This window comes from Leptosomus discolor, chromosome 1, assembly GCF_034619465.1.
Source record: "Leptosomus discolor isolate bLepDis1 chromosome 1, bLepDis1.hap2, whole genome shotgun sequence".
Lineage (NCBI taxonomy): Eukaryota > Metazoa > Chordata > Aves > Leptosomiformes > Leptosomidae > Leptosomus > Leptosomus discolor.
Window position 1 is genome coordinate 212,076,438 of NC_141391.1, and position 24,352 is coordinate 212,100,789.

General features: G+C 43.1%; 1 protein-coding gene across 3 annotated transcripts; it reads right to left on the reverse strand.

Moving 5' to 3' along the window:
* Window positions 1-582: 582 nt before the first annotated feature.
* On the reverse strand, window positions 583-17,498 carry SEC61A2 (SEC61 translocon subunit alpha 2). Of its 3 annotated transcripts, XM_086474725.1 has the most exons (14): window positions 17,462-17,498; window positions 16,121-16,220; window positions 14,103-14,110; window positions 13,276-13,421; window positions 12,333-12,398; window positions 10,404-10,482; window positions 6,385-6,516; window positions 6,137-6,246; window positions 5,370-5,523; window positions 4,269-4,429; window positions 2,988-3,185; window positions 2,570-2,761; window positions 2,348-2,424; window positions 583-1,674 (listed from the first exon to the last, which is right to left on the reverse strand). In XM_086474725.1, the coding sequence occupies exons 1-14, from the start codon at window positions 17,466-17,468 to the stop codon at window positions 1,488-1,490; spliced, it is 1,617 nt and encodes a 538-aa protein (XP_086330851.1). In that variant the 5' UTR covers window positions 17,469-17,498; the 3' UTR covers window positions 583-1,487. The 3 variants fall into 3 exon arrangements, with proteins under 3 accessions (XP_086330851.1, XP_086330859.1, XP_086330869.1); XM_086474733.1 differs by lacking the exons at window positions 13,276-13,421; window positions 14,103-14,110 and having other exon boundaries at window positions 16,153-16,220; XM_086474743.1 differs by lacking the exons at window positions 12,333-12,398; window positions 13,276-13,421; window positions 14,103-14,110 and having other exon boundaries at window positions 16,153-16,220.
* Window positions 17,499-24,352: the final 6,854 nt, after the last annotated feature.

Below are 24,352 nucleotides of genomic sequence, written 5' to 3' on the forward strand. Positions count from 1 at the left end.
CCTGAGTCCTCCATCTCCCTAGGACACACCACGGACCCAGGTGGCACCTTCTCATCACTTCTAGGGAAATCTTGTTGCCAAACAAACCTTCAGTGTATTTGCGCAGAGCTGACTGCTGCTAATTAGGCAGACAACGGCCACCGCCGAAAGGTGAGGATCTAAGAGTTGCAATAAACCTACGCTAGTATCAGCTTCTGGCCTCGGGAGTGACTTTGGACAGGAAGGCATCATCAGGAAGGCTTTCCTTGCTCAGAAAACTTGCCTAAGATTTTCTTTTACCTTCACAGACAACACAAAGTTACTTTCAAGTTAAGCATGAGAGAAGACAGAAGAGATCAAAATGTGAAATCAAAGGGAAAAAGTCACTGATTACAGCTGAGCAGAAAAGCTCAACAGTTTTAAGGGGAGGAATCTCGAGATTTGTTTTTTTAATTAAGGCTGCTAGAAACTGATTAGAATTATATTCTAGAAAGAATAAAGAGAAAAAAAGGGAGCCTTCCAGACCTGCCTCACTAACAAAGCGTGATAGAAATGATCAAAAACTGCACATGAATTACATCTTGCACAGAGAAGACACAGGAGAGAGCTTAATTAAATAAGTTTATTGTCTAACGTTTACAGTTGTTACATTGCCGCTGCAAAGTGCGACAACATAAATAGATTTTCAGCAGGAACTCCTCGTTCCCCCCCCTTTCGCTTCCATGAACACTGCTGTAGGAACCAGGCCTGGTTCTTTAGACTCACAAAAGCAAAGTGGACGTGAAGTTTCAGTGGCACAGCTTTCACAAGTACATGTTTAAACAGAACTACTGGGCTGACTTGCTAACGTGACAGCAGCTACCATGCTGGCCCAGGGCAAGAAACCGAAACGCCCTGGGCCCCACGATGCAGCAAATCCACCACAGAACCAGTTCACAGGGGAGATGAGTATCAGTCTCCGGTAAAATGTTCGCTTGTCCACCCTTAGAATTAAGAGAAAGGTGCCTGGGTGGAGACACCACAAAGGAATAACGAGTGCCGAGTTCAATGACGGGGAAATGCAAGTGTAAACAGTGTATAAATTAATGTAAAATACAGGCTACAAATAAATTTTGTCCAGAACGCTGTCACATGGCAATCTGAACTCAGATTATTTTTTTTTCCTATTAAGGAGAGGGAAATAAATTTAACATTTTAATGTGCAAAAACATTTACCGATAGCGAACTGATACATTTTACCATCTCACTGTAGTGTCTGAACAGCAAGGTAGATGAATTGGTTTCCAGCATTACAGGCAACACTAGATAATACTTAAACAAGATAATGTAAACTTTATTCTTAAGGCAGCTGGTACTAATGCTGCACACAGGCATTGCTCAATGCCCATTACAGTAATGGGACACGTAGCACTTGAAAACAAGTAAAAAGAAAATAGCATTATTGGACTAAATGACACATATTGTCAAAATACTTTCCCTTTCACACGAACCATGAAATATTTGGACATCTAGAAAAATAATGCACCTACTCCTCCAACTTCAGCCTGTTCTTTTACAAATATTTCAAAATACTGATAAATAATAGTGACTGCAAGAAGAATGCCAGTGCCGGACCCAATGGCTCCTAGAAAGTCGGCCAATACTGAAAGGGCACCAATGCACAAACCACCAAACGCAGCTGCTGTAGGGATATACCTGTGCCAATGGAAAAAAAGGTATTCATAATCATGACTCTTCATCCAAGGAGTCCCACAATGCATCTCCTACTAAACCAACTAGAATATTGAGCAATAAATTTAGCTTTGCAAATGCAACTCTGCCGTAGCCCTTAAAATCTCCCGTATTTGCACAAAGCAGAAACTAAAATAAGTACTTGCTGATGGGAGAGCTGAGTAACTGAACACTGGCAAAGCTTTTCAATTAAAAGTGTAACAATTTTATGTGTATATGTGCTATGGAACCTCCACAGGACCAAGAAAAACTGCTTTGACTTAGATACGTAGGGATAAATCTACCTTTCAATATAGATCTGCAGGCTTTGCATACTGCGTAAAATACCGCTTCTGTTGTGTCATCTTAGTTCAGTAACCGTAAATTAAACACCTGTAAAAACCAAGGGATCTTCCTGTTATAAACATGGAAGAGATTCAGCCCAAACTCCCTCATTATGCCACTTAAAGACACTACGGGTGAATCTCTCACCTACCCCTATAAACACCTTTTGCATTATTAGGAAAGGCGACAGCTGAACGGGAAGAATCTTGACATTTGCAGTGGAAACAGGTTCAGATTTTTCTGAGAATATCTGCTCTAGCTGACACCTCCCCAGCACTCTTAGCCATCCAGCTGGAAGTCTGCATTTCCTCACCTGTTAAGCTCATGAACCATCGAAGTATCCCTGTGGCCTCTCATCACCATTTGCTGTTCTTTGAGTTGCTTGGCAACCTGCAAAAACCAGAATTTTATGAAACTGCTGCAGTGTTTCACAGTCACCTGACAGTCAGAGCAATACCTGATCAGTCAGCAGTAGGCAGTTCTAAGTTAGAGGCAGTGTTTGAAAACATCGAGGCACGTTTATCGGAACACCTACGTCTTTCGCTGACGAGCCAGACACCTCAATCCAAGTCTTTGAGAAGAACGCGCAGGATCCCAACATAAATATTATATAAACTATTACATGGACAGGATCCTCGAATATTGCACCCATAGATTCTGGAGGGGACAAGTAGTAGCACAGGCCGCCGACGGGATAGGAGCGAGCAGGGCCACCGCCACTGACATCCTATGAGAGGGGAAGAAAAAGGCAAGCAGTTATTTCTCACAGCTCTCTCACATTCTTATCCTGTATTTATAGGGGAACTCCTCTTCAGTGTTTGAAACAGCTCTTATGAACAAATGTTAAAAAGTAAGTATTCCAGTTTTCTGCTGGTTAAATACCAAAGTTCAACAAAGTCATATATCCAAATAATTTTATATTAATCATTATTAAGAAGTGGTAAAATACTTACTGCCCACTGTCCTAGTAAGTTCACCAAGAAGTTGCCACTAAACCGAACAGACAACATCTGGGAAATGACGTAGAGGTTCGAAACTAAGGCAGACTGCAGAATGATGGGAATGTTGGAGGTATAAAAGAGCTTGATAGGATAGCTACTGTACTGCCCACGGTATCGCGCAGACTTGATAGGTAAATCAACACGAAACCCCTATGGGAAAGAACACAAATGCGCCAAGCTGATTTCCAAGATGGACGGTATTCCTAGTGTGCCTACAAGCTGTTCCTGACCATGGAGCTCCTGCTAGGAAAACAAGGAGTGCAAGGGCTGAGACAGGAAAACCCAAAGGCTTTCTGCTACAGCCTGGATTACAAATTTTAAGGAACTACAAGTGTTATTGCCTGCTTGTATCACATTCTTTTTACATAAACACGACCTCTCATCTGCTAAATGATGCTCCTCTAAAATACACCTTATAGGATAGGGGTTGATAAAAGCCTTTAATGGCTTTTAACTTAACCAGCCAGCCAACAGCAGGCTTTTGTGCAGCAAGCCCAGCCTTCTGTTTTCTGGGGCAGGCTCCTCTCCGAGTAGACCCAAGAAAAGCCACATGGCTTCGAAAACTAGAGAATTCAGGTTTTTTGCCAGCACTCTGACTCAACAGCTTAAAAAACAAAACACAACCCCCACACACATTTTAGCCACACACGCGCAAAAAGAAAAAAACCCACCATATGGACGTCCTTTAGTGTCCATTTCACTGAACACTTAAAATTAAAAAGAAATACTAGCTAATTATTTCAAGAAAATTAGGGGAAAACCAGCAAGCTATGCATTAATCACACAGTTGTTTGCTAGAACAAATCTGTATCACGCGCCCCCCAAAGCAGCACAGTTCTTTAGCTCTACCCAAAGGTATTCTTTTAAGTCAACTATTACTACCAAGTATATTATTGGAAGATATACCAAGTATATCTGGAACCACGGCAGTTCCAGAATCCATTTTTAGTAAAAATACCCTCATAGCATGTATGGCATTTAATGGGATGTGAGATCACATCACTGTCTGAGTACAAGTACGTCTGGCTGTAAAACTTCACAGTCAGACAGCTTTACTGTCACAGAGGGACGTTACTGAAATAAGAATATTGAAATAAGGAGAGTTTTGTCCTCAAAGCTGAGATACTTCAGTTACTCAAGTGTAACTTTTGCATTTTCTCCCAGTGACTCTACTCTCTGGGGTCCGTGCACTTCTACCTATTCAGAGCTGCTATGAGGAATTTCTCATTTTACCTGAAAATATATGACTACAGCAAATACAAATACTGTAGCAATCAGATTCATGAGGTTGGGCAAATTCTGTCGGTAGAAAGCTTCCCGCAAAGCCCGGACTTTGTCAGTTCGTGTAGCCAGAAGATGAAATAATGCAATCACAGCCCCCTCAAACTCTGTTCCTGCACAAAGCGAAAAAAATAAAGAAGAAATGTTAATCTGTGAATTAAAAACATGAAAAAAGATGGAAATTTTAAGAATGACACATATAAAATCAGATACAATAGGACATAAATCCTGTTACAACAAATGAATCACAATATGGGATTCTGTTTTAGCTTACAGAATGTAGAATAATCTGCCAAAACATTATTCCTGGGTAAAAAAAAAAACAAACCAAACCCAAGTCACACACATGAAAGAATATTCTTTCTTTTCTGAGGGCAGGAAGATGATTGGAAGGAAGAAATGATAAACGAGGAGAAAACTAGCTTTAGAAAAACACTAATAAAATGCAATAGACAGAACTACTAAAAATCAGGTGAAAATGAAAGAAAACTAAAGAGACAGCTCAGGATTTCAAATGTTATTATTTGAAATTAAACGAGTAAACTTGTTGATGCAAACAGGCTGTATCTTAACTTGGTATTTCAGGACAGGATGTCAAAGACAGGCTGAGGAATGAAGAGATGGCAGTCTCTGAAGAATCAAACTAGCTTGAAGTCATTTGGAGGCACCAACACAAAAGTATCCCATAGCCACCAACAACAGCTGGATCATAAACAACAACTCCGAACATGCAGAATTTCTTACCTTCTCTATTTCTATCAACTAAGTGATGCTAAACCAAGACTATTTCAGTTTGGAAATACAAAAATTTTCAGTCAAGCAGCTTTGAGTCCCATTTTAAACTACTGCAATTCAAATCAGCAAAGGCAAACTTGTAGGTTATTAATCTTCACGTAAGTCAGACATTTTCATCTGCCATGTCAGACAACCGACTTTAGAAGTTAATCATCACACATTAAAACATCTTTTTTTTTTTCAATATCCATCTGGTAAACATTTGCTAGTTTATGTAACACTGAAACACGATGTAACTAATTGTAATCGCACACGTACCTCTGCCAGTATTGATGGTAGTGGGACTAAAAGCCTTCCAGACAATGGTTTCACAGATATTGGTAGCAATGAACAGGGAAATGCCAGACCCCAAGCCATAACCTTTCTGTAGCAACTCATCTAACAGCAACACAATCAAACCAGCAACAAACAGCTGCGGGAAAAGAAACAAAACTGAGCAGAAACAAGAATAAATCAAGTGAAGAATTATGTATTAATTCCCTGCTTCAGTGTTTTCATCATGGTGGAGAGTGATCGTTAAAGTTTTTCATCTAAATACCCTTAGTGCCGTATTTTTGCCCTCTCACGTACAACTGCCTGCGCATCTCACCTGGCACCGATCTCGGTGACTTTTCAACACTGACGCTAGCGAACAGATGACTCAGTAAGCACTTTTTTCTTTTCAAAAAAGCATTTAAGTTCGTGCATTTACTGCTTTGCTCTACAGGATAAAGTCTCCAAGCTGCATCTGCACTGTGGAGTGAGAAGTCCTGCAGGGTACTGAACAGCAGCTACTGCTTTCAAAGTCTACCAGTTCCTGTGTTTTGAATGAAACAGCCACTCCTATCTGAAACATTTTTGATATCAACTATTCCAACTTGCTCCTCCTTTATGGAATATTTAGACTTTCTCATGTATAGACAGATACAAAGGATGCTGCTTTATAGCATTAAAAATAAATAAATAAAAGGCAGACAAAGATTTTTCCTGTCAGCTCTACTGTATCTACGCAGTCTCAGTTAAACACAAAATAGCTCGTTACAAACCTGAATTATAATAAGAAGACAAATTCCAGCACCCATTTCGGCAGGATCTCCATACATTCCAGTCATAACATACACAATGGCTTGTCCAATGGTAATAATCATCCCAAATACTAAAACAAGAGAGAAAGCAAATCCTCTTAAAATCTGCTGAAATCACCTACAAAAGAGCTCTCACATCTACTATCACTTAGGCAGGCTGCTTTCCCCATAAAAATATGCTTATTAATTTTAACTGGAACAGTGCTTACATTTCTGAGCTCCATTGAACAAGGCTCTGTCTTTTGGAGTATCACCAACTTCAATGATCTTTGCTCCAGCTAGCAGCTGCATGATCAAACCAGATGTCACAATGGGTGAGATACCCAATTCCATCAAAGTTCCTAAACAAGAAGAAAAATTAACACAACTGCCATTCAAGCATCTCTCCTAAAGAATTATACTCTGAGGATATTAGGTCTCTTGAAAGGTTTCTGACCTATAAGGAGCATTTTTCGTAACGCTTCAAACATGTATATTCCAGTGCAAGTATAACCATAACAAAGACCATTATCTCCTCGCAGGCTGCTGTGTTAAAATCTGTAATTTGGAAAGCAGCATGAAAAAACAACGTGGCTTTTCACTCCCCAGTATTTTTGTGAAACCAGGCTAACACTAAAGGTCACGGCACACTGAAGCTGAGCTGTTTGGAACCTTTCACTGGAAAGTGTCTTGCCCCTGGTTGTTTACTCTGTCAGTGCTTCAACTGTCACATTTTCCAAAACTTTTAATTTTGAAGCCCACAAGAAAGATGCTCTCTGAATCACCGACTCTAGTTAGGGGCGCAGAAGTTTAGGATTAAACTAGTTCTCAACAAAACAAACACATGCCATTAAGATGCTCTACTCTGCCAACTCATCTACTGGCGCAATGTCACCAAGGTAACAACTTCCAACTGTAAACAACTTGAACAGGGTGACAGGACTTCATAAAACATTCCTGCTGCAGCACACAGGTGTATAATCCAGAAAACCTGCCTGGTTTTCCCTCCCAGTCACTTCATCTAGCGTAATAAAATCTGCGGCATCACTCATTTTGCTAGCATCCTCAGACTGATGCACCTGCAACACCCCAACTACTACCCAATACTTTTAATTTAGAAATATTCTCAGCAAGGTCTTGTTCAAGCACTGATACCTGCTTGAGTTATATTAGAATGCAGTGTGGGAGCTGAACTGAACGTACAGAAAGCAGCTGAACTGAGGAAGACAGCCCGCCTCTTGCCTGTACAATATACTCTCCCATCTCAGTACAGAAACATTCTTCCACATCATCTTTTTGGAGCAACAGCATTATGAAGAGATTACGTTCTGAAATTTAATTTGTCCTTCAGCTAATACCAGAAAATTTTCTCCTATCTGAAGATGCTGAAAGCTTAAAAAATCAGAATGTTGAAAATTTGGATGAAAATTAAAAAACTAGAACTACCAAGTGATCACACTTCCCACATTTCCCAAGCTGGAACCTTAAAGAAAAATGGGTAAGAACACATTTTACAAGTTTAATATTCAATTAGGCCAGATCAAATTACTTCATTGCCATCTTTTACACAGTCACTCAAGGGAAATAAGTAATGCACATTTTTTTCTGATGTTAAGTCACAATATCCATCAGGGAAATTCAAAAGAGAATCAGCCTAGAATTATTTTCAATCATGTACATTTAATCATAGAATAGTTTGGGCTGGAAGGGACCCGCAAAGGCCACTCAGTCCAACCCCCCTGCAGTGAGCAGGGACATCTTTAGCTGGATCAGGTGGCTCAGAGCCCCGTCCAACCTGACCTTGAATGTTTCCAGGGATGGAGCATCTACCACCTCTCTGGGCAGCCTGTGCCAGAGTTTCACCACCCTCATAGTAAAAAAATTCTTCCTTATATCTAGTCTAAATCTTCCCTCCTTTAGTTTAAAACCATTACCCCTTGTCCTATCACAATCAGGCCCTGCTAAAACGATTGCCCCCTTCTTTCTTATAGGCCCCCTTCAAATACCAAAAGGCTGCAATAAGGTCTCCCCAGAGCCTTCTCTTCTCCAGGCTGAACAACTCCAACTCTCTCAGCCTGTCCTCACAGGGGAGCTGCTCCAGCCCCCTGAGCATCTCTGTGGCCTCCTCTGGATTCACTCCAACAGGTCCACGTCCTTCTTGTGCTGAGGACTCCAGAGCTGGACACAGTACTCTAGGTGGGGTCTCACCAGAGCGGAGCAGAAGGGGAGAAAGTGGAACTCTGGATTTAAGTGGAAGTCTGCTCTCACATGTAATACAGCAGCGTTCCACTATAAAATTACCAATAAAATTATTAATAAAAAACTATTTAGCCACTGCAGACTTACAAGTCTCAACAACCACCAGTGACAGGGGAAGGAAGCACGGTCTGCAAGGTCACGCGGAAGATGAAAAGCAGCAGAAACAGTATATCCATAGCTGGTCAGCCTCAAAGCTTCTCTGTCCTCACACCCCACCTCTGAAAGGAGCCCCTGCTCTGGGGGGAAGTATCATTCTCCATCTCCCTTTTCCCATATATCAGTCATTTATTCAGAAACTGCTTCTGGCAACTTCTGCCAGTGTTTTATTCAGAATTATTTTGAGTTACATGTGCTGCTTAATAGTACCATTGGCTGCCCCTTTCCTCTTACAGTATAAGGAAAAAGTGACTATTCATTCCCTATCCATTTTTTCCAGAGATGAAGACTTACAAGACATTTGGGATATGCACATTTCATAGCAAAAAACCCTTTATCTTCTAGGATCTCTTTCTATAGATTAACATCTATCTCAGATTCTCCCTGGTGCCTTTTCCTTGACTGTTTTTTTTTTTTTTAGTTCCACTATATCCTTTGTGACATGGTAGATTAAAACTGCATGCAGTCTTCAATTTGTGGCACCTTACAGATTTGTACAGACATTTCTTCTGATCTTTTCAATCAGTTCTTAAGCCATTAGGTCTTTCCTCTCATCCTGCAATAACTTAATTTCCTGAAGAGCCTTCGATAAGTAATCTAAATTTAACAAAGGGGTTTTGAGCACCTCCCCTATTGTCTTGAGTCTTCATTTCTGCCTAACCACCAGAGTCCTCATTTCAGTTCTAATTTTTAAAAATTTCAAGCATTACTGCACAATTTTTTATTTTTACTGTTTTCCCTGCTACCAAAATGCAAAATGTGAAAGCATTAAAGCCATTATTATAATGTGATTCTTTCATACTTGCACCCTACAGTCTACACACTGTTCAGTACCACGTTAAATACCATGTCACCTCTCATGGAAATCTCTGCTTCTCCAACAGCAAGAAAATTACAATGTCAAAAACTTTAGTCTTTACCTCACATCCTCCAATGACATCTAGTCAGCTGACTTAGGCATAAATCAACTTTCCCACTCAGGCTTTTTGTTGCCTTTACAGTCTCTCTAGTCTTTCCTTGGCCACTGGTACCACTCTCTCTGGGTAGTGGATAGCATATTTAGCTTATTGTCACATGCTACTAGCGAGACACAGAATTTTTACATGCCCATTCTGCAGTAGAGTTTGAAACAGCTAATTTATTTACCTTAATTTATTTTCTTCACTGGTGTGATAAAATTTGCCATTCCTAAGTACCTTCACTTGAGAGGGTTCCACTGGTTTTCTTACTTCCAGCCAATTTTCCAAGACACAAATGAGGTCAGTGTCCCCATTTAGTCACGCATATCAGGTCACCCATCTTAAGTGTTAGACTTCCAGCGTTACTTTAAGTCTCCTTATACAGCTGATTTGGATTCACTTGTCTAGTCCAAAATAGGCTCATTTGGCTTTGCTAAACTATAAGCCTCATCATCTCTGCCCTTAGCTTTCCCACCTCACCTGTAACGTTGCCAAAATATTACGAGGAGTAACTTGCACACGTAAGGTATTTTCTAGTCAACACTCTCATGCTGCACATTAGTGCTGTTCATAAGTGGTGGGGCCTAAGATTCGCTGCCCCATGTATTAATCGGAGAGACTGCTCTACAATTCGAAACAGAATCACCCCAAAACTTGAGCATCAAGATTAATCTCATCTGCACATCAAAGGAAACCCCACTCCTAAGATGAAGTACTTGCCCAAGTATCGGTCAATTTTAATTACCCCTGTGTTAAGAACTTCACAAAGTGTGTCAACGTGACATCTGGGTTGTGTGAAATTTAACAGCCAACCCTTTTACTCCTGGTCTGTTTACACTCCTACAGAACAGAAAGAAAGGAAATAATCTACTAACCTCTGTTTGACGCAAGAATGACTCGCATCCAGTAGAAGGGATCTGCAGAATCTGACGACATGATTCCAAACAAAGGTATCTGTCAAAGCGCACAGCGGTATGAAGCAGATACACAAAGAAAGCTTGCATTAATCCAAAAATCATAACGTCTAATGATTCTACTGTTACACTGTTTAATATAATTTATTCCTTTTCTTTTTTTTTTCATTTAAACCAGAACATACAATAACAGAGATACTGACACCATCTATTTTAATTCTCCAACTGAGGTATGACTCAGAGGACTAAACTATGTAAAGTAAGACCCTTCTACAGGAAAATGCAGAAACCCCTAGAAAGAAGAGTCGGTGCACATAAACCAGATTACTGAAGTTGAAGATGTAAATGCCCGACGTACACAGTTCTGGAGTACTACAGTCCCGCAAAAGAACAGAAAAAGCATAAAACAAATAGGTTAGCCACGAGAAATCATTAACAGAACAGGGAAAAATATTATATGATATTCCATTATTTATTTCACCGAAATTTTTGCAGTAATTTTGAGTTTAAAAAAAAAAAAAGAAGAAACTGTAGCAAAACATCTTTGAGAAGACAGAAGAAAGCCAGTTTGTTTGTTTGTCCTAAACAGCATTTAGTTTCAGTACAAATTAAAGATACAGCATAAACTACAATGTAAATATCTTCCTCCAGCAAGTTTAAATATTCAGATTGTATGGCTGGGAATATGTTTTAAAATATTCCATACACGGAACTGTCAAAGTTAGCCACGTTTATACAAAACCTTCAACGTTCTGTATGTCAATACAGAGGGATTTTGAGCTCTTTAAAACCCTTCTTAATCATAAAAACAGTAGACAAGGAATCTAGTCAATCTTATAGATTCCTGAAAACTCTAGTCTGCGCCGTCCGATCTCCCATTCAACTACTATAACCTTTGTCACAGATTCAAAATCTTAATTATGCATCTATCCAGCAGCTAGGAAACAAATCAACTACGTGTTCTTTTCTAGCTCTAGGATCATTCCCACCTCCTCCTTCCAAAAAAACAGGTAGGTACAAGAGGTGGGTTTAGCCTTTCAACGGTCCTTCAGAGTTGTAAACAAAATTACTAAACTACTGCTCCAGAGTCTGGAACGGGCAAGTTAATACATATAACCTAAAAGCCCGATTCTGAAGATGTATGGTTAATCTTAAACAGCCTAAGAGGTCTAAAAGTTCTAAAAGATATATATCAAGTTCTCATCTTCTGCAACATCCGAGTATTCTTTTAAAAAAAACCCAACACTATCTGTTTACAACCCAGGTACAGGTTCTAGGAACTCCTGAAACTGTGAGCAATAAAGATCACATAAGTGTTTACAAAGACCTGTGTTTTGGAGGGGTTTCAGCTAATATATTTGCCAGTATATTCACAAAAAAAAACCCACCCAAGTTCTAAATGAGACTTTAAACATCTTAGAAAAACATTTTTCTGAAATCTTTACAACCCATCCGCTTGTTCAAGAGAAATCACGTAAAAGCAGTCACTTTATTTCACATACAAATTTGTTACTGCTAAAATTTAAATTTATCTATGAACAGAGGGTAAAGAACGTATAATATTGCTCAGTGTGTTTATACTACTCAGTGAATAATTAGCCTGGCCATCTATCCTGCAGCCAGTATCATCATTTGATTGGGCCTTTCATATAACAAGAAAAAAACATTATATATTTTAGACTAAACAGAAAACATTAGTTTCTGAAAACATACACAGTCAATAATAAAGACTTTTTCAGAGAATCAGGTTTCTTTAAATACTTAACCATAAAAATACATGACTGAAACTGGTAGGTCAACATGAAACAAGAACTTCTCACACTTTCCGCATTCTTTTTTTCAGATGCACAGAAGCACATTTTCTGAAACACAGAGAACACCAGCACCTACCTGGCAGCACACTAAGAAGATGAAGAGCGTGATAGCCGTCCATAGCACCTTCTCTCTGAACTGGATCTACAGAACAGATTGTAGGTATTAGGGTGTTCACTGTATGTAGGATTTTCACAGCACTCTCACATTACTACTACATGCTGTATCATTCAGAATTAAATGTGAAGATATTGAACCATAAGGCATCATTGCTCATTAGGATTTATTTTTAATATGATTCAGATTTTATAGAGACAGACAGTCATGGGCTTCTGTGTAGTCAAAGAAAACTTAGATGGGATGTGGCAGACAGTGTAGCTGACATTCAGTCAGTAGAATGTATTTTATATATAGTATTCTAATACTGTAGTAAAGCAACAGCATGGCTAAAACCATGGACACCCCAGAACAAACATGAAAGATTAATGCAAAAAAACCTTATCTTCAGTGCTCTAGGCTTCAATGGATTAGAGGCACTGTTTTGTAAGGCTGGAAGTTATTAAACTAAAGCACTATAAAGTTTTTTAAGGGATTTAACTGCTGTGAAGACAAGTGATAAAAACTAGAAGAACCGTGACTTTTGGAGAGCAATTCAAAATACTTAGAATTAAGTTCTTCAAAGGTTGTTAAAGGAAGCTTAAATTCACCATTGTACGTTCATGGACAAAGACCACAAAATCATTTTAAAGACTCTTTTTTTTCCATCCAAAAATATTTGTATCGATGTAGATTATATATTACTTCAAAGAAGGTCAGATCAACGACTATTAGTCACCAATACATTGAAGAGAATCTCAGAGTGACAACATTTGAGGCAACCGTAACTAGTGCAGGGTGCACGAAGAGAAGAATGACAAGATTTAAGTTTGAACCAGAGGATTACTTGAAGCACGGGACAGAAAGAAAAGCACTTGAAGAGACCAGAGAGCGCTAAGATACAGTGCTATGTTCAAGTTCCCACCTCTCCTCCACGGACCGTAAACATTAGGATAAATGTGTTCACTGTAGGCAAGAGTACAGCAGCTACTAAAACATAACACAAACTAACACGTAAGATAGATACAGCAGAAATACCAGCTTTCTGCCTCCAACCTCCACTGAATCTGCCTGTAGAGAGGTAACAAGAAAAAGAGTAGTGCCTGATTTTGTAGGTACTGAACACCCACAAATGAGAGCCTACAAACCGACGCAGCAGCCGCACAGCTTCCCAAGCAAAACAAAACCCAGAAGCAGTCTGTATCTTTGCAAGTGAAAGCATGCACTTACCTAGAAGCAAAACAAGCCCAGTAATTTAATTTATGTGCTGCTATTGCCTCACTCTTTAAAAGAGGCCAGATGCTAAAAATACTTACAGTACAAAGTTAAAAAAAGAAAAATAGCAACAGCAGCAAATAAATCCAAACAGTATCTTGTGTTAGCCTTTATGCAGTGCTGACCCACTTTACCAAGTGCTGTTTGAATTCCGTAATTCAGATTTTAAGTAGAAACTTTTAAAAAGAAAAATGCTTCACCAAATTATCACTGCAGCCCAACAGTTAACCTTAGCTTCTGAGGCATCAGTCAAGCTCTACAACTCCTCTGGCTGTCCCTGTAACTGCAGTGAATAGGAGCATTAGAGAAACCCTGCACCACCCAAATCACAGTTATTCACAAGGAAAACAGTCTCTATGATTCAAAAAGACAAAAAAAGAAAAAGGAGGCATCGGAATCTGTATGCCAGGAAGAGCAAAATACAGACTGGTACCCAAATATGCCAGCCACAAATGGTAACAAGCACAGGGACAGCACATTTCATCCTCTGATCAGATTCAATTGGACATTTCATTCTTTGACATTTATCTTAAAACTTATGAAAATGAAGGGACTTAAGCGTTATCCTCTTGGTGTTCTGAACAGCGTGTTCTACTTAGAAAAATCTGTGCCCATGAGGGAAATACGAACAGATACTACTAACGACAGAAGTAGCCACTGCTGCTGTTAATGGAGTTGGCCAAAACACAAAAGCAACACTCCCTAGTGACAGAAAAAGCCCACTTCCCTCGCCAACAATAACAGCAAAATGATCCAACGAGAGCCCAACTGAACCAAAACTTCATCTTCACTTAACAATCAATACAAGTTTAAAGAAAATATATTCCTTTCTCTATTTTTTTAATCTTAATTTCTTGTCCTGGCCTTAACCAATCTGCTAAAACTATTACTAATGATGTCTGCCAGTGATGGCTTGCAAGAAAACAATAACTAACAAAGAATTACAGTTATATAGAATGACCTAGGTTACTTGATAAACTACACACAAGCAAGGAACATAACTTAAAATGGTCAAAGGGCTCGGAAAGATGTTCCCAATTATATTTTCACTTCGGATGTGTACAAAGCTGGCAACTGGCAGTCATTGCCGAGACAGCGACCTAGATAGTAATAAAGACAAAGTGACCCAAATAGGGAGGACAGGAATCTCAGCACCCCTCTAGGCATCCTTCATCTGCTGCTGGAGGACGTGGACAGATCAAGCCCCTCGTCCTCTCTGGCAAACAGAAAGGGAGGAGGAAAAGAACAAGAGAAAAATCACAACTGTCAACGAGCTTCCAGAAACATCATTATCTGTAGATTGATCTTAGCTTCCTCTTCCCATCCACTTCACTGACAAAAATGGGATGGATGTAACCAACTCATCACAGATATGCCATCAGCCAGCACCAACAGACTGCACCAAGGTTCACTGCTGCAGAAACAAAGGTGGGTACCTGCCACTCAGAGCTGGTGCCTCCAAAGCTTAGCACAGGGTCTGACGCTGGAGATGCCTTTGTCTGACCTAAGTAACTTGTTTGGAAACCTGTCCCAAGAGGGAAAGATGCTGGAAAGCAACAAGGAAAGACAGATGGGAGGAAAGAGCCACGGGATAAATCCCAATCTTTTTAATAATCAGTTCCAGAGTGGAATAATCAGCCCTTTTTTCCAAATTTTCTCCATTCAATCCAGTAGGTTCAGCTACGGTTACTGGCACAAACACCTCTGCGTCCAGTCCTAACCTTTGCGAATCTCTCATCAGCAAAAGATTCTCTCGGATGGTGTCATGTCCCCAGCTATGCATTTCCTTTTTGTGAATATAAAAAAAAAAATATCAACATTTAGCTCTTAAGGCATTTTCATGCCGGTTATAACAATGAGTATTAGGTAAATGTGTTACTCTAATTAGAACCTCTGTCAACTAGGCGATACATGCTGGCTTGAGCTTTGGAAGTAAAACACGGTGGGGTTTGGGGTTGTTTTTTTTTTTTTTTTGACAAGGCAGGTCTTTTTCTGATCTGTAGAAATTAACTAATTTTAATCTAGAAAATGGGAGGAGCTTCTAGGGCTAGGGGAATAGAGAGATCAGCTGTAAATGAGATCAGTTGACTGATTTCAGAACAAGGAAAAGTGTCACATCCAGTAGATGAACAGGGAGCAATTACCTGAACTATATCACAGATCACTTTCCCACCTCATCAAGGTGAATCACAGCTATGGGAGCGGAAAATATTTTGTGGGAAAGGAAGAACTAAATTTGTGGTTCCTGAATTACAGCACAAGCCTTTGTGAATAAACCTAGTCTAGAGATGAGACTTATTTTCAAAAGTTAGTTAGCACAATTACCAAGTGGAACAATCCATCAGAAGGCTGTTAAGAATTCATCATCATGGTAATCTTTTACCTTAACGTGGACTCCCCCGCCTTCCAAAGAACACATCCCAGTTCAAGGCCCACTCTCTGTATTTATGTTGGAGCATGGACTCTAATATCACAATACTCTATTATCTGTGAACCAATAAAAGTAAGAACATAACGTGGCACTCACTTTTCTTTCCGGTTTCTGGATTTCAGGTAACACTGCACAGAATGGCTTAATAACTTCTAAAAATTTTACTGTTCCAAAAAAAGGAAACAGACACACACACAAAAGAACAGAAAAAAATATATTAATGAACCTTCATGAATTTACAAAACTTCATGCAACTTTATTTAACTTCTAGGAGAAAACATAAAGTATAAATAACACTTTATAAGTGAATTATTTCATCAACACACAGTCTAATTCAATGTCTGAAAACTAACGCCCTCTTCTTAAAGCAGTTGAAAACAGGACAAAAGTGTGACAGAGAATTCTTGTTCTAATCAGATATGGCCTCTTCTTTTTTCCACAGCTGGAATCGTTTCAGATGAGAAGTGGCACTGTATCTATCACCAGAAGTGAACTAAATTGTATTCCATCTAAAAATAAATGACCTAGTATCAGTCTGTGCTAGTTAAACACGGATGCAAAGGATACTGACATCAAAAAGCATCCATGTAGAGATTAGTATCTTGTATTTTACAGAAGTATTTAGCTGAGAAAATAATTCAGTTGCTAAAATACGTTCAGAAATCATAATTTAAATCACGGCAACGCTTATTCTGATCAGAACTTTGGGGAATTTTAACTTTTGATACACCTCTCTTCACAGTTTCTCCTTTAAAAACATAAAAAGGCTCAACAGTTTGAACTCTCTCTGGAAAAAAAAATAAACAAATAAATCCAAGCACATGTGCTCGGTGGGGAATTAGTCCTCCACAACTTGCACATTATTCCCAGCCCCAACACATTTGGATAGCCATAGAAAACAACCATCAGTACCTCTTCAAAGCAAATGCATTTATTACACTGCAAGCCAAGTTAAGTAACATTTTGGTCGAAATGCCATGTTTACTTTTACACTTTGCTGTGCCATTATTTCTCCTTTATTTATTCCAAGCCCTCAGACAGCTCATCAGATGGTGCATCTTGCTCCACAGAAGGCGGCACGGCTCCCACGTTAAAATACTAAGGCCAGAGGAAAAAAACAAATAACCCAGCACGAAGCGGTGCCAAGTGGTGCCTCGTCTCCCCCTCTGCCCGGCTGCAGGCCAACCTGCTCGGGAGGAGGGAGCCCCGCTGCCGCCGCCCCGCCGGCCTGCCTGGGGCGGGCACCGCAGGCACGCCGCCACCTCAGCCCGCCGGGCCGGCGGCCGGCTGCGTCCCGCCCTCACGCAGGCAACGACCCCGCTCCCTCCCCAGGGCCGCCGTCCCCCGGCCCGGGCCGGCTCCCCGGGCCGCCCCCCGCCGTCGGGCCGGCGCCGCCCGTACTCACTGCCCATGGCGGCGGCGGGGCCGGCCGCCTGCCTCAGCCGCTGTCACCGCCGCTCCCCTCCGCCGCCGGCCGGCGCCGTCACGTGACGCCGGCCGCAGGGCCCCACCCCTTGGCACGCAGGCGTCGCTCCGGACGACTATCCCTGCCCTGAGGGGACGGCGCTGCCGGCTCGGCGGGGAAAAGCGGTATCGCCCCCGCCAACGGCCCGCTGGGCGCCGCCCCGCGGCCTCCTCCGAAGCGAGAGGAACGGGAGCCGCGGCGGGGAGCGACTAATCGCCGCGACGGGGCGGATCAGGCTGGCAGCGGACAGCCTCAACGGCGAAGGACCCGCGGGCGGCCGTGCCCCCAGCATGCTCTGCGCGCTGTGAGGGGCGGCGGTTCCCGCGCACCGGCGCTTCGAGGCTGAGGCGCTGCTGACCGGCCCGGGGGCGGGAGCGGGGGCGACACCCCCCCCCCCCCCCCCCGCCGCACCCCGCCGTTCTCCCGAAACGCGAACAGCCCCGCACTGCGCCGTTCCCCTGGGCGGGAGCAGCCCCTCGCATCCCGCCGTTCTTTCGTTTTGGCTGGCGTGGAAGGAGGAAAATAAATACCTCCTGCCCGCTTTGAACCGTAGCCTTGGCCGTATCTTCCGAGTCCTCGGGGGGGTTGGGTAGGTTTCCTTGATGTCGTTGACGCAGTAGTACCGATCTGAAAAGGGCAGATTTGGCACGGTTTGGTGCCGGTGTGTTTTACCAGTACCCCGATCCACCCATATGGATGGGTGGATATGATAATTTCACATGTAATTAGATAAAATCACAGCTCTGTGGTTGAAGTAAACCTGACAAGAGTGCCTGGACTGAGAGGGGTAACACCAAAGCGGGTATCAAGCCTTCTCCAGAGCTCTCAGTTACAACAGGCAATGATCTGTAATAAAGAGGGTTACCAGAATTTATGGCATGATTTAGACAAGATGGTTTAAAACCTTTGTTCTTTCTGAGTTAACTCATCCTATGCAGAGGCTTGTATTCTTCCTGGCTGAGGCTAAATTACCAAAACCCTTGCATCTATATATTGCATTTTGTTCTGCATTCCCCAAGAAGAAATCCTCTTAACCAAAACCTTGCTATAGTGTCTTCAAATAATTTTGTTCAATAGCCTCCCTCATCTGAAATCACTGAGAAAGGATTTTTCTAACAGTTTATATAGTCAGAATTTTACAAATACGAATGAGTTACCCTGTGGCACTTACTTTCACCTATAGTTTCCTGAATAGTCTAACATATGCCCATAATTAATTGGCCTAGCATCTTACTTGTAGGTTATAATCTACAAATTAACAGCTAGGTTAATAGCTAAACTTCAGGAAGTTTCTTGTAATTACCCTTTGTTCAGATTTTTAGCCAATCTTATCTTCAAAGTGCCTTAAATCACAGGTCTTGAAGCTTGCTCGCTGACAGCAAACCTTCCTATCTGTAAAGTCCTGGTCCATGTGTTGGTGATTGATAAAAGGTCCAGGAGGTTTTTTCAGTCCATACTAACAGATGCACCACTCCAGGTGTGCTGAAGAAATGTTACAGTGTCACCTACAAATGGGTTCCCGATGACAGAAATGACAAAAATCAGAATGCAGTATTATTTTCTTTGCTCATTCCAAATGAATGCGATTGAGGTGTTCAAAACTTTGCACCTTCAAAATTCGGGCTTGTCACGGCTTGAGGCTGGGCCGGCCACTAAGGAATAACAGACGCTTTCTATTAGCCCCTCTACCTCCCCAGGAGGAGAAAGGAGAGAGACTTACAGGTTGGAAAAGAAAACTAAAACAGCTTTAATGGAACAATAACAATAAAAGGTAAGAATAAGAAAATATATACAAACAGATACAACACCAATACCGAACCCAACTCCCCCCACCCTGGTGACGATACATCACCACCACGCTGCAGGGCTGGCACTGGGGCAATCCCAGGCTGGACTCGGCAGCAGACGGGAACAGGATGCAGGAGTGGACTCAGGCACTGGATTCAGGGATGCACGGGTCGGGATCAACAACAGAAGCACAGACAGAGTCCTCCTCAGATGTCGGCCATCAAAGAAGAGAGATTGACCCTCGTGATCCCTCAGCCTTATACTGATATGACACATACGAGACGGAACACACTCTGTTGGTCAGGTTGGGGTCACCTGTCCGGCTCGCTCCTCCCCGCAAGTGCGACCTTTCACTTCGTTAGGACCCCTTTCTGCTCCGGCACCTCAACATGGGGTACGGGATTCAGCAGTGACCTTGGTAGCTATAGGAGCAGGTAAAAGCAAGAGCCTTTCTGCATCCCATTCCATGGTATTGGCTATAAACTTCAAGTGTTATCACTGCCAGAAGCAGTCACTGTCTGGAAAACACGCTGTTGATTTCAGAAAGTGCAGTTGCTTAGAAGAGACTTAACTGAAAAGTAAAATCACTGAAGAGAGTCAGTTCTGTTTTAGCTCGAACCAGGGCAGCCTAGGTTCTTTGTTTTAAATCTAAAACATCACCATTACTAAAACAGTTGGTTTAAAGTATTTGTTTTCCTGATGTGTTTTCTTCCTGTCAGAGTTCTGCTGTCTTTAATGAACTGCTCAGTCTAACATCTCTTTCCCTCAATGTCTTTATTTTCTAATTCTAGTTTTGTACTCTGAAAATCCTCAGCATCATCCACAACTTCTGTCATTACGTCTGTATCTCAGCCCACCACAATGCACAGGTGCCCTAACGCTTCCTCTCTCTCTTTTTGGCCATCTAACAGCACAAAACGCTTCATTTCTGTTCATTTTAATGACCCACAAAATTCTCCTGTCCAAGGACTGGAACCTGCTCTGTTACCCACTCACCCAACTCATACACCATTTCATCTGGCACTTCCCTGAATTAAGTCTCCTGCACACTCAGGAAACTCCCTCCCATCGTAGCACCCCCATCTCGGGCTTTCGCAATTTCTGCTTCTCTTTCCCAAAATGTCCTTTCGCAAAAGGAATCCAGCACTCACGTGGGAAGAGCCGAGTGCGTGCGGAGCAGAGCATGGCCCGTGGACTGAGAACTGCCTTGTGTGCATCCAAAATTGGTGGGAGAAACGGCGTTAACCCCCGAGTCAGCAAGTGCTTTGTCGTGCTCCTGGTAGCAGTTAGCAGTCGTGGGAGAGCAGGGTTCTGCCGGCCATCTGCGTCAGCAATACCGAGGAGAGCTGTGCTGAAGCTCCCCCTCCTCACCCCGGCATCCCTGGGGGGCTCCACGGCACAGCAAGGCTGGGCTGGGGGCATTTAGCCGAGCGGCACAACAGAAATAGCTGCGTCTCCCCCCGGGAGGGTAAAACAGGCTCTGAACGCTCCAGCCCTCTTTACGTGGTTAGGCAACCAACCCTGCACGGCCCGCCTGCGAGGGCTGCGGGACAAGGTCAGGCTCAGGTCACGTGAAACTCAAAATACCGGCTCTGTTCTTCCCTTGTGTTGACTGTCATGGTGAAAAAAAATGTGGGTTTGCGTCATCATCAGCTTGGAGTCAAGGCTGATGATTGCGCTCTACAACTTCCTCAGCTACAGCTGCAGCCAAAGCACCGTTAACTCTTCAGGCTTCTTGTTATCGAGATAGAGGTTCTTTGTGAGCTGAGCATCGGGAGACAAACTGTACAGAAGGCACCGAACACGACACCAGTGCCTGTTTGGGGACAGTGTCTAACCAACAAGTACACACGCCAAGTATTACATCCCAGCAAAACGTAACCACACCCCTGTGTCAGAGCAGCTGCTGTTCCTAGACAAGACTCGTGGTTAAAAACAGAAGTAAAGGACAGGCAGAGCTCCAGCTATTCTCAGGAAAGGCGATCTCAACCTGGAAGAGTCTACTGCCCAGGGACCAGGGCAAGAAATCCTTGGAAATCTCAGAGCAGAAGTTTAAACCGGATTAGGTCTTGACTAGATGGAGCTGTTCCGAATGCGTAAGAAGTTGTGAAGTTTGCTAGAGCAAAGTGGAAGAGACGTGGTTTCATATCACAGCGATGGATGTGCTAAAGCAGCGATATGAAACAGACAACAGAACAGAGATTACAGAGGTTACTTCTGGGTCATGTAGAGCTAATGAAGGAAACGTGTGAATTAATTAGGACAAAATACCAAAGCAGGCCTGAGAGCCGCTTTTGGGACCCATTTCGCCAGGGGGATGCGCACCCTGCTTGTGATCTGCCCTTCCTCACCTACCGCGACTTTCCACCTGGAACTGCTGGATTTGGTTAAACCCCACTCGTTTCTTTTCAAAAAGGTCTTTGGCTCATGGTGGTTTGCTTTACTCAAGCACGCTCCCCCAGCCAGCTTTGAGAGGAGTAAGGAGGTGCCAACTTCACACTGACAGCTAGACCAGAGAAGAAAAAATGCTGAGAAACATCCTGCGGCGATGGAAGAGCTGCCGGGGGGCAGCAGGAGGGCAGTCAACCCTGGGGTCTGCCTGCGCAGCTTTTATCTCCCTCTGCCATCCAGTTTCGTTATTCTCCTGCGTAACATCAATGTTTTGATCATTTATCCATTGCTTCCCAATAAAGACCAATTTCCTTCCTTTCCCCAGACTCCAGCTGTGCTGAAACCTTCCCTCAGGAAGTGCCAGGGCTTTCCTGCCAGGAGCTGGACACCGACTGCAGGGGTACAGAGCGACTGCTGGGGTACAGAGCGACTGCTGGGGTACAGAGCGACTGCAGGGGTACAGACCATGTGGCTACAGAATGTCTCAGCAGTTGGGAGGGGAGGGCCAAGGGCTTTTTTCACATTTCTCCCAAACACATTTAGTTGAGAAAGTTACACAAGCAGAAGGGAAACAGCCGTGGTGTAACAGAGCCTTCTGGAAGCCCTAACAGAATCATAGAATCATTTAGGTTGGAAAAGACCTTTAAAATCATCAGGTCCAACCATTAATCTAACACTGCCAAGGCCACCACTGAACCATGTCCCTAAGCACCACATCTACACGTCTTCTAAATATCCCCAGGGATGGTGACTCCACCACTTCCCTGGGCAGCCTGTTCCAGTGTTTGACAACCCTTTCGAGGAAGAAATTCTTCCTAATGTCCAATCTAAACCTCCCCTGGTTCGACTTGAGGCTGCTTCCTCTTGTCCTATCGCTTGTTACTTGGGAGAAGAGACCAACCCCCACCTCGCTACAACCTCCTCTCAGGCAGTTGCAGAGAGCAATAAGGTCTCCCCTCAGCCTCCTCTTCTCCAGGCTGAACAGCCCCAGTTCCCTCAGCTGCTCCTCACCAGACCTGTTCTCCAGACCCTTCACCAGCTTCGCTGCCCTTCTCTGGACACGCTCCAGCACCTCAATGTCCTTCTTGCATGAGGGGCCCAAAACTGCGCCCAGCATTTGAGGGGCGGCCTCACCAGTGCCAAGTACAGGGGCACGATCACCTCCCTACTCCTGCTGGCCACACCATTGCTGATACAGGCCAGGATGCTGTTGGCCTTCTTGGCCACCTGGGCACACTGCTGGCTCATGCTCAGCCAGCTGTGACCAACACCCCCAGGTCCTTTTCTGCCGGGCAGCTTTCCAGCCACTCATCCCCCAGCCTGTAGCGCTGCAGGGAGTTGTTGTGACCCACGTGCAGGACCCGGCACTTGGCCCTCGTTGAACCTCACGCAATTGGCCTCAGCCCATCGATCCAGCCTGTCCAGATCCCTCTGCAGAGCCTCCCTGCCCTCCAGCAGATCAACACTCCCGGATGACTTGGTGTCATCTGCAAACTTACTGAGGGAGCACTCGATCCCCTTATCCAGATTGTTGATAAAGACATTGAACAGAACAGAGATTGTTATGGAGCTCTAGTTGACACACCAGTCCTCTAAATGGATGCAGAGCTCCCACCTACTGTGGAGGGATGAAGAATTGTTCTTGGTGGAAGAAGATGGCCTTCAGGAGAAGCCCTCGCAGGGCCCTTAGGAGAAGCTGCAAGAAGGGGAAGATCTGTGGTCACTCCTTGCTTGTGAGGTCTAAAGCTGAACTCCTTTTAGTCACTGTCCCCTTTTAGTCACTGTCCTCTCCTGCTCACCTTGTCCTGTTGCTGGAGCAAAGCTGCATTTTGGGAACTTCTGCAAATGGCTTGAATAACTGTATGTGTTTCAGCTCCTTCAGAAAACCTGGCTGAGTACCCTCCTGTTTTGTCATCTGCTGCTGTTCCTTTCACTGATTTCTTCTATAACCTGTTTTATCAGCATGTCTTTTCAAGGCAAAGTCTGTGATACCTACACTGCAAAGAAGAGTTTTTGCTCAGGAACCTCCCAACAGGCCTCCAGATGAGGACTTCCCCCAAAAAACAAATCACAAAAAAGCTGTGAGATCTGGGGTTTTTGCTACACCAGACTTCTTTTGGTAAGTCCCTTTAACCTCCTAATTCTCCCACCTCCTGTCCATCCAGCTTCTGGTGTATTTGATAGAGGCCGCGCTATTACACCTTTCAGCAAGTTGTCCCTCGCACTCTTTGCAGCCTGCCTTACTGCACTTTTCTGTTTAGCTTGCCACAGTTTTAGACTCTTTTCTGTTGCTCTTACTTGGTCACAACTTCAGCCTTCTTCCAGCATGAGCAGGATTTTGTGTGGGAGCTAAGGACCACTGAAGAAAGAAACTGAGCAGAAGTAAGCCCTCAAAAACAGGCCTGTTTTCCTGAGAACTGGTGAAACAGCACAGCAGCCTGGGACTGGAAAAGAGTTTTAACTGCACTTCCCTTTGGCTTTACTAGTGAGAAGTTACGTGATCTTTGTCAACACAGAAGACTAAACCAATGGACCAGTTTAACAGTACAATCTTAGGGTTAAGGAAAAAAAAAAATAACAAACCAGAAGGACGACACCGAGAAGAACTTCCCAGGTAGGAGGTAGCATCACTCTTCAGGCCAGCCTCCAGAA